This window comes from Poromitra crassiceps (genome assembly GCF_964638095.1).
Source record: "Poromitra crassiceps genome assembly, chromosome: 22".
NCBI lineage: Eukaryota > Metazoa > Chordata > Actinopteri > Beryciformes > Melamphaidae > Poromitra > Poromitra crassiceps.
The window spans coordinates 3,679,006-3,695,199 of NC_139647.1; the positions used below are offsets into that span (position 1 = coordinate 3,679,006).

Sequence of the window (16,194 nt, forward strand, 5' to 3'; positions counted from 1 at the left end):
CATCTTGGAGCAATCCTGTCCCCCATGACTGATCCTTGGAAGAGCAGTGTCTATGTGTGGTAGTGTGTATGTGAATGTCTTGAAACCAAGAATTGTTTTTTTTTTAAATAAATTTTACCCGATGTTTGTTTTCTGCAGCATGCGTCAGCAGACTGCTCTTTATAGTATGCTACATTTTTTTTTTAATCTAGAAACTTTTAATTTCATTATTTTTTTAAAGTATCTTTACTTTATGGATTTTTTGCACAGTACTGCGATAAAAAATGCTTGTAACAAGTGAAGTAGGCAAATGTAATGTACATACAAAAAAATGACCATAGCATTTAGAAGAATACCTTTTACTGACCAACAGTATTCAATTTTTACATGAAAATGATCAATGGATGAATGGCTCATTTGTGAGGGTACAGTTCCTTCATATAAATGTGTGGATTTAATATAATGCATAAACGAGTACAAAAATAAAATATTTGCATAATATTAAGTTTACATACGACAAGGATACTCATAATGAATAGGTGACATCTCCCATGCTTTCTAAAAGTGACACATATTAGCTAGACATTTCACTGGAAAAATAGCCAAATAGAGAGGCAAAGTGACCGCCTACTTCCTGCTTCAGCACTGTACCAGAGATTTTTATCCGCCATTTTATTTTCCATAGACATTCCGTAAAATGCTTATAGTTTTACTTCGTCAAACCAAACGTTTCAGCTATATTTAGAATCGGGAGAGACCATAGAACATTTCCCTTGGACCAAAACTAAAAAAAACAACAAACAAACAAAAAAACATTTTGGTCCCAGTGAAATGTTATGTGGTCTCTCCTGTTTCTAAATATATCTGAACCGTTTAGTTTGAACAAGTAAAACTATTTTTTAAAGCATTTTACGAAATGTCTATGGGAAAATAAATGGCGGATGAAAATCTCTGGTACAGTGCTGAAGCAGGAAGTAGGCGGTCACTGAAGCAGGAAGTAGGCGGTCACTTTGCCTCTCTATACAAACAAAATGATAAACATAGAGAATTAAAAGGTAAAGGAAAGAATTTAATGACTTAGTGTGAAATACACCAAGATGCTATTTCTGTTAATTTGTTGTTGACAAATGAATACATTGGATATAAAGTGCATTGCTATCTGTATGACAGTGGTAGGTAGTCAAGCCCATGTACACCTCTACTTACTACTTACTACTACTACTACTACAGCTGCTGCTGATGCTACTACTAGTATTACCATTGCCAATAAAACGAACATAGTACTTTATCTACGGATGGTTATCGATGTTGTTATCCAAAACATAGCCTTCTACGGGCATTCATAGTGGTCGGCTGGCATCAGGTGGATTCACATTTTTCATGAAGACTAACAGCTAAAATGGGTTAATGATGTTGTTAACGTGATCTAGCCCGAACACACTGAGCGTGATTAGTGAGTGTAGCGGGTTCGTTCTGGCTGAAGCGAACCGGAGCAGATTCCGGTAAGGAACGCGGTCTACTCGTTGGTCGCTCAATTAAAACTGTTTGCGATCCAGATGTTCAGCAAATTCTCAAAGAACCAGAAAAAGAAAAAGCAGAGAAGTTGGGCAACAGAAGGTCACACAATCACAGCCACAGAACCGTTCAGGAAATGCTCTAGTTGTTTGGCGTCATAATTTCCAAGACAACTGCACTCTAATTTTACTCTAATTACCGTTTTTACTGGGACTTTGCCATTTTTACTGGGATTTGAGACGGTTTCTGGGTAGCTGGCACCCAATGAAATGCCGACATTATGGTGCCAATTAACTTGAACCTTTAAATAGAACTCTGTGGCCCTGCATGTTATTGCATTTCCAGGAAACAAATGATACATTTGCTCGTTGTTTTGTATCGTTTAAAATAACAGACAATATAAGACGTTCAGACGTCCACGACTAAAAGTCTTCCGGTTGTCAATTTCACAGAGCTTCTCTCCTCTAATAAGCTAAACGACGGCGAGGTGGCAGGTTCACCGTGCCTGTTGTGGTGATTTCCCTCTCCCTCCCACTAACCGGCATCTCCCACCTGGCGCCCGCTCTGACCCCCGGGGGGCGCCCACATCCTAATTCATGACAGGGAGGCCACGAGGGGACGAGAAAAGCTAAAAAAAAAAATAGCTCTTTACTGTTGAAGTCGAATAACAAAAACGTATGTACATCAGAGTTAGAAAAACATACACTCACTCACACAGATATAATTGCACTTTGCGCTAACAAACAGGAGTATCTAAGTGGCGAGCGTGGCGATGGCGTGGACGGTGATTGGCGGCCATGTTGGTTGGTTCCATGGCGGGCAGGATAAGTGCTCTACAACATCCCACATTATGATCCCACATCATGTTTGCATAATCTGTGATGATGGTCCAAATCTTCAGGGATGGTTCAGAAGCATCTCTGCAGGCTTTCTAGTTGGCCTGTTTGGATTTCTTCATCCTGGAAGACAGAAGCACAGTTTATATGAGTGATATAGAATGGAATTTGTATCAATAATCATCATTCTTCTCCCGCATAAACAACAGCATTTCCAGCCAATTATGGAAGGATGACCAAATATTGAAATGAAGCCAGGTAGTCAGGAAGTTGTCTTAAATGAATGTATTAGCCATAACATAATACAGCTGTGTAAACTTCCTTACAGGAGGACTGCAAGCATCTCAGTATACATGATGTATAATAGAGTACAGAGGGTCATAGGATGCAGTAAAGATATAACAGTTGTCGTGGTTCTTATACCGAGGGGAGCAGGGAGGAGAGAGAAGGGAGGGGGATGATCTGTACTGTGGAGCAGTGGTTCTCAAATGGGGGTCCGGGGACCCCCAGGGGTCGGTGGCACCTTGCAAGGGGGTCCGCGGAAAGTGTTCAGGAAAATAAAAATAAAAACTCAAAAGCTTCATAGTTCAACGGAAATATGTTATGCTTTCAATCTAAAATGATTCATGGATTACATTCTAATCTAAACAAACCTATCAATTTAAAAGTCAAGCACGTTACCGTGGAAACAATTAAGCTTAGCACAAAATCACAAATCAGAATGAGGGGGTCCCCGGTATATTTTCTATCTTGTAAGGGCTCCTTGGCTGAAAAACATTTGAGAACCTCTGCTGTGGAGCACACAACACACTCAAGGCTGCAACAGGGCCGGAGCCGCATCAGCCACGTGGGCAGATAGATGTAGGTAGATAGTGTCTGCCTATGATTATGGTGTCTGCATGTGTGATATGCAACCATAGTTAATAACTTATACCAATAATTATGTGTATGCAATTATAGCTTCTTCTTTTCTTTTTTTTCTTTTTTTTTTACCGGAGATGCACGCTCACTGAGCACTTTATTAGGAACACCTGTTCACCTGCTTATTCATTACATTACATTATGTCATTTAGCAGAGACTTTTGTCCAAAGCCACCAACTGTGCATCACAGTCTTCATCAGCTAAGATTATTAAAAGGAATAAGTAAACAGTACAGTAGTAGTATTCATGCAATTATCCATTCAGACCATCATCATCAGCAATGCAATGCAGAAAGATCATGTCAGCAGCTTCAGTTCATGTTCACACCAAGCATCAGAATGGTGGGAAAATGTCACTTTGAGCGTGGCATAGCCGTTGGTGCAAGAGGGGGCTGGTGTGAATATTTCTGCCACTGCTGATTTCCTGGGCTTTTCGCCTAATGGTGTGAAAAAACAACTGTGGTGAGCGACGTGTTGCATCTCAGAAGAAGAATGCACCAACACACCACAGTCTGCAAAAACAACAATGTTGTTGTGAGCAGATAAAGCATCTCAGAATGCACCAACACACCACAGTCTGCAAAAACAACAATGTTGTTGTGAGCAGATAAAGCCTCTCGGAATGCAACATGTTGAACCTTCAGGCCAATGTCACTTTGGTAGCCGGTTGACACTGAGCTGAAATAAGCTCACCTACCCAGTATTAGTATTGTGTTCCTAAAGTGCTCTGTTAGTGTATTAGTGGAAATAAACAGTTTTTAACCAAAATTGCCACTCTCCTGCCTCTTGCATTAAATTAAATCAATATCAATTTACACTGATTGCACTTTTTTCCCCTTTTTTTGTATATATTTTTTGTATTGTTTCATTTCAGACATCGGTTTAGTGCCATCAACAATTGGGTGTACACACCCAATTAAAGAACAAAACAAAACGACAGAAAACAGACGGGACAGAACCCACAGCAGATTGTCTTCAAATAAGTTGCATGCACGAATATGGTGTGAGTGCTTGATCTGAAAAGAAACTGTTTTCTCCCACCCCGTAAACGTAGTCCCACATCAAGTCAATTGTACAGGTTTTGGTTTTAAATTATTAAAAACAAACAAACAAACAAACTATAGCTTTATTGAATATGTAATGACTTAAATTCTATAACAATGAGTTTTACCAGGGAAAGAAAGCCCTGAAGACTATTTTGCACTGCATATTTTAACATATTTGGCTGAATATTCCAAGGCTACTAAAAAGTTGGTTGCTGGCTACCACACAGATCCTAAGTTGAGTCTGTCACCACCAAGAAGAGCAGACATCACCCAAAAGTATTCTTGACTAAATGAGAAACAACTCATTTGTATCCTGTATATTTGGCTGTTGGCTCTAATCAGTAAAACACTAAAGAAAATTCATGAGTATTTGTTCAGCCATGACTGGATGCCAGAGTTGCACTGAGAAGGAGCCAGAATTAGAAGAGTTTGCTGTTCCAAAATGCTCCACCACAGGCAGCTGCTGCAAGTTTACACAGCCAAAAACCTTTCTGCATTTGAACCGTCCTTTTTTAGCTTATTTGGGTTGTTTCTGTCTGTTCAGTGTTTTTAATCAGTTAGTTGCTAGTTGAGTTTTTCCATTCCAAGATAGATGAGTTTCTTGGAGGAGAGAAAAAAATCCCTGCACTCTAACGTATATGTTTATGATAAAACATAGATCTAAAGAGGTGATTTTTGGAAAACACACATTTGCAGAACAACTGATGCAGAGTGAAGTATACCACTGCACAGTATGCATACTGACACGGGCACTGGAATAGTAGATCGCTCTGGCAACTAAAGGGTTAACCACAAATCATTTAATACAGAATGGTAATGAGTTTTATTCCCAGGCAAAAGAGCAGCATCAAGTGTGACTTAAGACATGTGTGCAATTCCACACCTGGTGAATGGGCTCCCCCTGTGGCTCCCCCTCTCCACTGACATTGGAAAAACATTCGAGCAGGTCCATTCCATTGTAAATGGCCATTTGCTGCTCTCTACCTGGAGTGTTTTGTTATGCAGAGGAGCGGTTCACACCTTTACCTCTGCAGGACAAGGCCTCATCCAGGCAGACAGCCTGACTGTGGCTCTACACTCATCCAGGCAGACAGCCTGACTGTGGCTGGATCAGTTAGAGCAGCCATTCCCAACCTGTGGGCCGGCGCGGCGAAGCGAGCCGCCAAATCATTTGCAAAACATTGCGATGTTTGTGATTTTTTTTAAATTATTATTAATGAATGTATGAGATTGCATTTCTCCATTCTTGAATGACACTGTTATTTAATTTGTAATTAATTATTCGTTAATTAGCCTATTGCAGACAGACCCTCACTTTTAGTTTCTGATTTCTGTGTGGTGCTGATGGACAGCTCCTTTTATCATCTAAATCAAAAGTGCTCTGAGAACACATTATTTGGCCTCCGTACTGTTTACGGTCGGGTGTGGCCGCAAACATTTTTCAAGTGGGCCATGTGTCGAAAAAGGTTGGGAACTCGAAAAAGGTTAGGAACTGCTGCTGAGTTAGAGGGTATTGCCTGAGTGAGCATGTTTCTGAGCCTGGAGCTAGAGATACAGCTCAAAAGATGTTCGCGTTCTCACTGCCTCACAACTGGTTCAGTGACTGCATGCATGTATTTTTGTATGGGGGCCAATAGGCCGTGGTTTGTTGACACAGAATGGTATAGAGCAGAGCCGTGTAGATAGAAGAGTCCCGACATCTCCATTCACTCCAATGGACCAGTTTTTTTCCAGGAAGTAAGGTCCTGGAACTCTTGAGTAAAAAAAGCAGCACCGTCGAGTTGCAGCAAAATAGACAGTTTGTGTTGTACTTTGAAAGGGTTTTTCATCCCTTGAATCATATTGTACATTATCAGCTTTATTTTAGCATGCAAAAGTAGCACGAGACCCATTCCTGGCTGTTCATTGGCTAATGAGTCTCGCATTTTGGTCCTCCGCTGACGCCACTCTCTCTCTAGAGCAGTGGTTCTCAAATGGGGGTCCGTGGCACTTTGCAAGGGGGTCCGCGAAAAGTTTCCAGAAAAATAAAATTGCAAAAGCTTCATATAGTTCAATGAAAATATTTTATGTTTTAAATCTAATATGGTTCATGGATTACATTCTAATCTAACAAACATATCAATTTAAAAGTCAAGCACATTACCGTGGAAACAATTAAGCTTCGCCCAAAATCACAAATCAGAATGAGGGGGTCCCCGGTATATTTTCTATCATCATCTGCACCCACAACAGCACAAGCTGTCACTCCGCTCCCACTCAAGTCACGTTCCGGCATGTTCCAGGTTACGAATCCAAAGTGGGCAATTAAGAGCTGTCACTCTCACAATGGGGCGACTGATAGGTGACGTTCAAGGGCTCAAATGCGCATTTTGTGCATTTGCATTGCTGCTCACGCTAAATCTTTGTCTCGTGGTGGAAGTGATTTTACAACGCAGACTAATTCCTAAGTGTACAGTTTCCGTAAAAGGCTGTCAACCAACAGCAGACAGCAGAACCAGGTGTTGTGTTAACCACACATCATCCATAAGCACAGCAGTGTGATGGTCAGCCACTCACCTGTTGATAGCGTTCTTCAGGTATTGCTGCAGCCATCGTATCTCTGGGTTGACGCACACCTCTTTGTTGCTCTTCAGCCTGGCACTGATGAGAAATGGGAAGGAAAAATGTGTTAAAGTCGCCCTGAAGTCAAAAATCTGTTTTTCTTCATGTTCCTACAGTTGGATGTCTGAGCTTCACTGTGCTGAGTGATGTCTGTGCCGAGTTTGACACTAGAAGGCTGTTTCCACAATCATCTGCTGAAAGTGGAACGTTTCTCAGAGCTCCATGAAAAGGCCGTTTTCAACAAAGCAATATTCATGACATCACGAATCTTGGAGCCAATCCCCTGTCCAGTATTCAGCAGTTAAACCCAACACATTCTCACTCCCAACTCGTGATATACTGCAGATCGGTCAAGAACCCTTGTCATCACTTTGTCACGAGTGAGAACGTGTTGAAAGCCCGTGTTGTATGCTATTGATTGGCTAGTTATGTTTTAGATAACTCTGATTGGTTGCTTTGGATTTTTAAATGAGGGGAGAAGGAGGGGAAGTCATTTTAAGGATTTCAACAAGATAATTTAACCTTTTTTGTGGGAAAAACCATCAGACACAAATGATTATTCATAGTAGAGTATTTTATACACATCTTGAAAGATGACTTTAGGGGGCCTTTAAGTATGTATATGCCAGATAGACCTTAGTTACAGTTATTAAAGATAACATATTCTGACATTCTGCAAAGTCACTGGCATCAGGCATGTTTTAAGAGGATACCTTCATCTTCTGTGATTTGACGTCTTTCCTGACTCATATTGTTTTCAACGATTTTAACGATTTTAACGATCAGTGCTGTGTCAGTTTGACACACAAAATGTCTTTGTGGCGGGATGCTTACTGACTGAACACTTTTCGCGTGCAGTTCTCTGAGACTGACTCACTCAATTTTGACATGTCACTCTTGACATAGAAACTCAATGTAGAGTAGAATCAGAGGACGTTTAGGCTGAAGAGTCCATCCCTCAACCTATGGCTATTCGTTACTTTCTAAATCCAGAACAACCCTGTGTAGCTATTTACAGAATGGGTCAAGACGGATCGTGTGTCTCGACGTGGGCGACCACAACTCCTTCACAACATGCTTCCTGTTCTTAATCTTGAATAAATGAAAATGTGAAACTGAAAACTGAAATTTGTTCCTGCTCTGTAGATTGAGTTCTATCTAGACTTTTCAAGACTGTTTGTTGTGCACCCCTGATATAAGTGGTTCTCGGGGTCCGAGGACCCCCAGGGGTTGAGGGGGGTTCCCGGGGGTCCCCAGCAAAAAGGTGAATAAGTTATTGCCACTATAATTCTATCCATAAGTAACACAATGACAGAATGTACGACTATTTTGCTCATGGGTTTCATACACTTTCTGTAATAAAACATAAAAAAGCAACAATCTTATCACTGATAAGTTTATGAGACGGGGGACCCTGGGACAAAATTGCATCAAATGGGGGGGTCCGGGGTCTAATTTGTGTCAGTTTAGGGGTCCTTGATGAGTCTGACGTGAAAAGGTTTGACAACCACTGCTATTATAATTTCGCTCCCAGCAAGACATAACACTGAATTAATTCCTGACCGTAAATGTTCTAAGCTCAGTATGAGGAGGAAACACTGCGTGACACGCAAATGAGAGGCAAACTCAATTACTTCAACCCACAATTATTGCTTTCCTGTTGAAAACAAAACCGGGTCCAAAATTTCCATCTCCCCATCACGTTCACTTTCTCATACACAAACACACTTCCTGTGTGTGGATGCGTCAGTCAGGCTGCGTTAAAGACCTCTATAAAACAGGTCCGCCTTCCTGTGTGTGTGTGTGTGTGTGTGTGTGACAGACAGAGAGAGAGAGAGCGAGAGAGAGCAAGAGAGAGAGAGAGAGGCGTGTGTGTACACACATGCATGCACAGCTCCTTTCTCTGGCCTGCCACCTCTGGGAGATTGATGGTGAGAAATGTCCAAAAAGGAGGAAACCTGTCTTCTATAGGAGAGGATGTGTGTGTATTGGGGGGGTGGGGGGTGGGGGTGGGGTGGGGGGTGGGGCTTATCGGTTGTGAAAGTTGAGGCCAGTTCCTCAAATGGCCACTTGAGGCTGGCTCCAAAAGGGAGTCATTCTCCATTATTCACCCCCATGATAAAATACCGGACTTAACAGCAGACATAAACAGTTTACATTCTCTATAGCTAATTTCACCGTTCATGACAACTGCTTTAAAACGGGAGTCCACAGACCAATGGGTGACGTCACACTTCCTATGTAAGTGACTATGGGGTCATTATAAAATTCAATCCACTCCTTGAGGACGCTGGTGTCCGTGGCTGACATTTCTCTCTTTCAAAGGCTGAGTATCAAAGTAGAAGAACCCAAACCATGTCATGCTAGCGTCGGCCAAAGTTAGGTCGAAATTTTGGCGAGAGGGAAAAACTGGCATGGCCATTCTCAATGGCGTCCCTTGACCTCTCACCTCAAGAGATCTGAATGAGAATGGGTTCTCTATAGGTATCCGAGTCTCACCCGAGTCTCCCCTTTACAGACATGCCAACTTTATGCTAATCCCATGCAGATTTTGACAAAAACATTGCAGTGTTCTGCATGCCGTATAAACGTGTTATTTTCGCCTATTCTATTTGAATGTGTCTGCGCTGTGGTCCTTAAACAGCCCTGCAATTGCATAAATTGGTTATGACTTGTGGATTCAATGAGCCTAATTCTATTCATTTGTAGAGATGCTGCGATCAAGATTTTTCAATTCCGATCCGATTTCGATATTTTAGCTCAAAACCGATCCGATTCCGATCAAATTTCGATACCCGATTCGATACCGATTTCGATCCGATACCGATACAGCACATATTTAAGTCTCTCTATGCTGTCTGATAGCTAGCAGGCAACAAACATTTTTAGGGTTAGGTATGTATGTGTGTGCTTTGGTAATATAGTATGTAAACAATTTAGTTCATCTAATTCATTTGATGTAAAACTAAAACATAACAATCAAATTAGGGCTGGGCGATATGGCCTCTAAAGAATATTGCAATGTTTTTCGGCTATATCGCGATACACGATATATATCTCGATATTTTTGAAATCTCTCATAAATGCTCAATTTAACCCTTCAGGGTTCATACACATTTTGACCAATGGATTTCCATGACTTTATCATAAGTTCTTAACCTGTATTTTATGCACACCTGGGGTAAAAAAGAAGAAGAAAGAAAGGGCAAATGTTGTGAGCAAAGATGGATTTAATATTCCATAGCTCTGACCTAAGCAAATCTGACATCACTATTGTGATATAATATTTTTTTTAGTAAAGTGTATCACTCAATAGTCATTACAAAAAATAATGGCTTTTATAGAACCGAAAGCCTAGCTGCTTAGTCTGCAGATAAAACATAAAAAAATACATTTAGACTCTTATTGGCATGACGGCAACATATAAGCGGTCTGAATTTTGCATGGGGCCAGTTCTATAGTGAGGCATGGAAAGCCTCACTATACGCCATCTGTGTCGTTTCACTTTTGACTGAAAAATGATGCCTGTAGTCTAGATTAAAGAAAATACATGTATGTGATGTTGACAATTATGTAGGCTATGTGCGCATTCGTTTTCCTTATAGATCATGAGTGCTCCGCAGCTAGCTACGTTAGCTTGCATGTAACGTTAACGTTAGTTGATTTTGGAGACACAAACCCTGGACGTTACATTTTGAGTAGGCTAATGCATGAGGTTCTCTATGGTTTACGCCAGCTCTGGGAGTATGAAATGCTTTAAATGCGGGGGTTTTGGTCACAACAAGCTTGTGGAGCGCTTCCCTGCAACTAGATAGCCTAACCAGCTAGCTAACGTTAGCCCCGTTAGCCATCATCACAACAACTAACGTTAACGCCAAAACAAATCCGCTGCCTCATCCCCACGTTTGGTTTAGCGTAACGCCAGCTCAGACTTTCCCCTAATCTCAGAAACCTTGCGGGACATGTCTTGCAAATTGCAATAGTGGTTGTTTCTGTCAGCCACACTGGGGGCAGCCATGTTTTGCCAGTCTATGGTGCGGACGCGTGATTTCGAATCGCACATAGGTTAAGGACGGGTGTGTCTGACGTTTTGGCCCTGGCCTCTGTGTGCTGCTGCTGCTGCTGCTGCATGCTGGATAGAAATCCTGGAGCGGAGTCATGGAATGGAGTGCTTATATCGAAGCCTTGGATCGGTCATTTTCGCTGGAATCCGATCCGATCCGATCCATGTTTTTTGGCTGATATCGCGCCGATATCCGATCACATGATCGGATCGCAGCATCTCTATTCATTTGTGCTGATGTTAGTCCTCATAGTAGCCATTACATTGTAGCAGGCCTATATTTCATACAGTTCAATTTAGATTCTTGAGACTTGATGAAACAAAAGTTGTGTGTGTGTGTGTGTGTGTGTGTGTGTGTGTGTGTGTGTGTGTGTGTGTGTGTGTGCGTGTGTGCGTGTGTGGGTGTGTGCGTGTGTGTGCGTGTGTGCATGTGTGTGTGTGTGTGTGTGTGTGTGTGTGTGTGTGTGTGCGTGTGCGTGTGTGTGTGTGTGTGTGTGTGTGCGTGTGTGTGTGTGTGTGTGCGTGTGCGTGTGTGCGTGTGTGTGTGTGTGTGTGTGTGCAGAGACTCCATGGAGCTGCAGTACTCACATGACTTGGAAGGGGCAGTTGGGTGTGTGTATGAACTTGAGCTCCCTGATGATTCCTCTGGGCAGGCTGTTGACTGTGGAGCGGCAGTAGCATCTCTCCACCAGACTGATGGGCTTGGCTGAGGAGGGAAGGGCACAACATCATCACTGATCTATACCACCAGACACAGCAAATTAAGGCTGGGCGATAACTCAATACTGTAATATCGTCTTTCATATTGTGATATGAAGATATTTTAATATCACGACATTTCTGCAGTCTGAATTGATGATGACAAGCACATATGACTTAAAAACCCTCATAAAATTGACCTATGGTTAGGAATATTATTTGAATGTCTGTTTTTTTTTACATCCCACCTAACATTACCATTCGGTTGAATGAACATTAATTTGATTATATAACGTGATTTTTGTTAACTATATTGTGATATATATTGATATTAAGAAAAATCCTTATAATTATTGTGATATTGATTTCAACCATATTGCCCTGCGACCCTATACAGCAAATCATGTCAGATCTTTCAAAAACAGTAATGCAACAATTATATGAGATTCCCTGGGGGAAGAGGTTCGTTGCAGCAGCAGAGAATAGGATAACACTGGAGACAACACAGAAGTCACCAGACATGCTGAGAAATAATATAGCTAATGAATAAATCAGATACAGTGTCCTCGTTGACAGATTTACAGGTTGAAGCAGATGCTGTGCTGCTATTTGCATTATGAGAGAACATGTTTTCGGTGCTATCCACATCAGATTTATAGATGCTGCAATTATTTAAAAAAGACAGTAACACTGTCAAGAATAGCATTATTTGATCAAAAGTATTTTCTTTGGCCTGGTCACTGAATACACACAGGGAGCATTTGGCCCATATGGCCTATAGCCTATACTGATATTCAAACTATAGTCACGCAAAACATGCCTCATACTGATCAATGCACTACAATCCCCATTCAGATCTTTAAATTACAGTAGGCTATGTTACAATATCCTAATTGTTGATAAGTGGGGGAGGGGATGATTGTTATAATAATAATATTTTTATATTTTAGTCTTGGCAAAACGGTTGAAATTAGTGTTTGTTGAAATCATTCTTCGTTTTAAAATACAAATTGATGCATACTAATGAAGACTTGGCCAGAAGGGGTTAATTTTATTTCTCCTGTCACGGCTAAATACCGGATCAGCGCACTCTCTAAAGCCATTGATACCTGACAAGACAGATGGTGAGAAGTGCCGCTATGGATTAAAAACGCTATGCTAATTATTTCACACCTTATCTAACGGGATTACCATGAGAAAGAGCACTACGTGACTGATGTCGCCACACTAGCTGCGGCTAATTTGCGCGTAATTAAGTGAAAACAAAGGGCAGAACAAATACACACATTAATCAGTGGTGCGACAGGGATTTGCTGAACGCAAACGCCACATGGACAGCATGCCCGTTTGTCCTTTACGCACGGCGGCGCATGTTTTTTCACCATAAACGTATAGCTAAATAAAACTAAATAAATCCTCACTTTTTGCAAATATTTAATATTGAATAGCCTACTATTTTCTAAATAGTCATTTGATCAACATGAGGAGAATCATCGTGCGTAATTTTGCTACATATTTGGCCGCTGAAAAATGCCAATTAGCCTAGGCTATTTGAAAAGATGTAAACCACGTAAAACACTAATTCTGATAATTGCAGTTGTATCAATTAGGCTATATCTTATGCGCTCTATTGAGAAATTGAAAGAAATCGGGCATGCGATGATTAAACAGGTAGAGGTTGGTTTGACGCACCATAATGCTGTTTTTCGTTTAGGCATCCTTAGCCTAAGAAAGTGAGCTTGGATGACATTTGAAAATCAATCGCCTATGTTACCTATTAAGGATCGTATCAATTAGGCAGCTACTGCTGCAAAACACCATTTAATTCGTAACAACCCAGACGAGCGTGCATGTCCTTCCTTCCCAACGTTGCCCTGCTCAGCAGTCAAAATGAACCAACATAAAGCAGTCGAGCAGATAAAGACAGTAGCCTACGTTAATGCATGTCATACCTTGTGATGGAGCTGGCGCATATGTCGCCACCGCAAGCACGGCCACGAGTGCCATCAACTTCACATCCATTCTGCTCTGCTCTGCACCGTGCCTTGATCTGCTCCGAGTAAAGTCCACAGGGCTCTGTGAGAGGCGGTGAAGGTACAAGGCAGTGTGGAGACGGCACAGCGTTGCAGCGGGCTGTTATAGCCTAATTAAGTGTCAAGCACCAGCCAGAATGAGAAGAGTGACTTCCTGTACAAGTGTCAAAATAAAATATTTCAACCTTTATTTATTATCGACTCGAGCAAATACAAAATACCACAGTAATTAAAGGAGAAACGAAAATATAATTGATGTTTTCAACAATAATTTTCTGAACACCCAAGACCCAAAATGTTTCATTACTGTCTTCAAGTAATAGATTTTGACGCTTTTATTCTGAAGGCAAGTTCCGGTAACCTGACCTCTGGCTGTCTTGACGATGGAGAGGGTCTGACATGCTGTCTCCTTTATCATCATGGGTTTCCACCTATAGAGTGCGATAATCAATGCAATGCCTCGCTGTGCGCAGTATGACGCATTTTCTGGTTTTGGCATTGGGTTATGGCAAAGTTTAAAATGATTTTCTTGGATTTTTTTATTATTATATATATATTTTTTGCATTTGTTACTGTTTCTTTATGTTATCCTATAAGGAGAGATTGGCCACACCAGGCACACCCATTGGATATGCATTCTCCTCTGCTTTATAGTATGGTAGCTCGGGCTTTTGCTGAAACTATGAAAGGGAACAGAATCCATTTTTGCATGTGTTTGTTTTTAGTCATGGTTTGCCTTCTCAGGGAGTCCATTTGGCACAGATTAATTTAAGGCTAAAAGTGGCCTTAGCCTACTTAGAGAGGCATCACGAGAGTTTTATTACATTGATGGCAACAATAAATAGACATGGGATACATTATCAACATACAGCTCCCAACTAACTCGTGTTTAGAAAAGATCGAGTGGAGCTCTCCTCATTTTAAGTGAATCCCTAAACAATTGCCTTTATACCACTGGCTGGAACTTTCCAGTGTTGTGGTTGGTGTGTGTGTGTGTGTGTGTGTGTGTGTGTGTGTGTGTGTGTGTGTGTGTGTGTGTGTGTGTGTGTGTGTGTGTGTGTGTGTGTGTGTGTGTGTGTGTGTGTGTCACACTGTTGTGTTTGGGGGTTGGGGGTATTATTAGTGTGTTTAACGGGATGCAGATGTGAAGCCCGTTTCCAGACATTTGGCTTTCATCTGTAGGCCTACCATGTGTGTGTGTGTGTGTGTGTGTGTGTGTGTGTGTGTGTGTGTGTGTGTGTGTGTGTGTGTGTGTGTGTGTGTGTGTGTGTGTGTGTGTGTGTGTGTGTGTGTGTGCGTGCGCGTGTGTGTGTACCAGCCCAGTCGTACACGACGTGCATGTGGACCGGGTTAGTTGTCAAATACTTTTGACTCTCACAGGAATTGCTCATCAACACATCCCTTCAATAGTCGTAGAGGGAAACTTAAAGACCCCCTAAAGTCATGTTTTAAGATGTATACAATACTCTACTTTGAATAATAATTTGTGTCTCATGTTTTTCCCACAAAAAAAGTTACATTATCTTGTTAAAATGCTTAAAATTACTTTCCCTCCTGCCTCATTAAAAATTCCAAAGCAACCAATCAGGGTTATCTAACTAGTCAATCACAGCATAACATCGGGGCACAGTGGCTCAGTGGCGGGGCACGGTGGCTCAGTGGCGGGGCACAGTGGCTCAGTGGTAGAGCTGTCACGTCGCAGTCAGAAGGTCCTGAGTTCGATTCTCGCCTCGGACACTGTGAGCACTGTGGTTGTGTTCCCCCCCATATCTTCAGTGCCCACTGCCCAGGTGGGGTATCTCGTCGTAAGGGCCTTTCTGTCTGTGTGGAGTTTGCATGTTCTCCCCGTGCTCCCCCAGGGGGGTTCCTCCGTATATAACCCCCCCCCCCCCATTAAAAACATGCAGAAGATCAGATCGTCATCGTCATCCGACCAGTGACGACAACATCCGAAGTCGGTCCCCGGGCGCTGTACGAGAAAGCGACCACTGCTCCTGGCCTGCCCCCCGGAGGAAAGGACAAAGCCAGGATGGGTTAAATGCAGAGGACAAATTTCACCGGCCACCGTCAGCATGTGTGTGTTGTGGCCCTCCGTGCATGTGTTGATGTGTAATCGTGTGACAATAAAGACGGGCTTGTCCGTCTGAAATCGTGTTTTTTAAATCGTGTTTTTTAACATGAGCTTTAACTGCTGAATACTGGACAGGGATTGGCTCCAGTATTTATGATGTCACAAATCATGCTTGTTGAAAACCGCCTTTCCAGTGAGCTCATAGAAACATTCCACTTTCAGCAGACGATTGTGAAAACAGCCTTCTAGTGTCAGACTCTGCACAGACATCACTCTGCACAGTGAAGCTCAGACAAAAACATCCAACTGTTATAGGAACAAGAACAAAAACTAAGGTTATTAACCTTCAAAGACACACTGACACATTGTGACAAACAGGTTCTCCCTAGAGTTATCAATGGGATTTCAGTTAAAAAAAAAGTCATTAAAA

At 41.8% G+C, this 16,194-nt stretch overlaps 1 protein-coding gene across 1 annotated transcript; it reads right to left on the reverse strand.

Annotated features, from left to right (window-relative positions):
- Positions 1 to 328: 328 nt before the first annotated feature.
- cxcl12a (chemokine (C-X-C motif) ligand 12a (stromal cell-derived factor 1)) lies at positions 329 to 13,749 on the reverse strand. The gene is made up of 4 exons (XM_083658380.1): positions 13,613 to 13,749; positions 11,550 to 11,667; positions 6,854 to 6,937; positions 329 to 2,453 (listed from the first exon to the last, which is right to left on the reverse strand). Exons 1-4 carry the CDS (start codon positions 13,680 to 13,682, stop codon positions 2,426 to 2,428), a joined length of 300 nt encoding a protein of 99 aa, XP_083514506.1. The 5' UTR covers positions 13,683 to 13,749; the 3' UTR covers positions 329 to 2,425.
- Positions 13,750 to 16,194: the final 2,445 nt, after the last annotated feature.

Excerpts from the sequence above, each read along its gene's own strand:
- cxcl12a (XM_083658380.1), bottom strand. The coding sequence starts at position 13,682 with ATGGATGTGAAGTTGATGGCACTCGTGGCCGTGCTTGCGGTGGCGACA. Across the intron at positions 11,668-13,612 it reads TGCGCCAGCTCCATCACAAG|CCAAGCCCATCAGTCTGGTG; the intron begins GTATGACATGCA and ends TTCCCTCCTCAG. Across the intron at positions 2,454-6,853 it reads CTGAAGAACGCTATCAACAG|GATGAAGAAATCCAAACAGG; the intron begins GTGAGTGGCTGA and ends TCTGTCTTCCAG.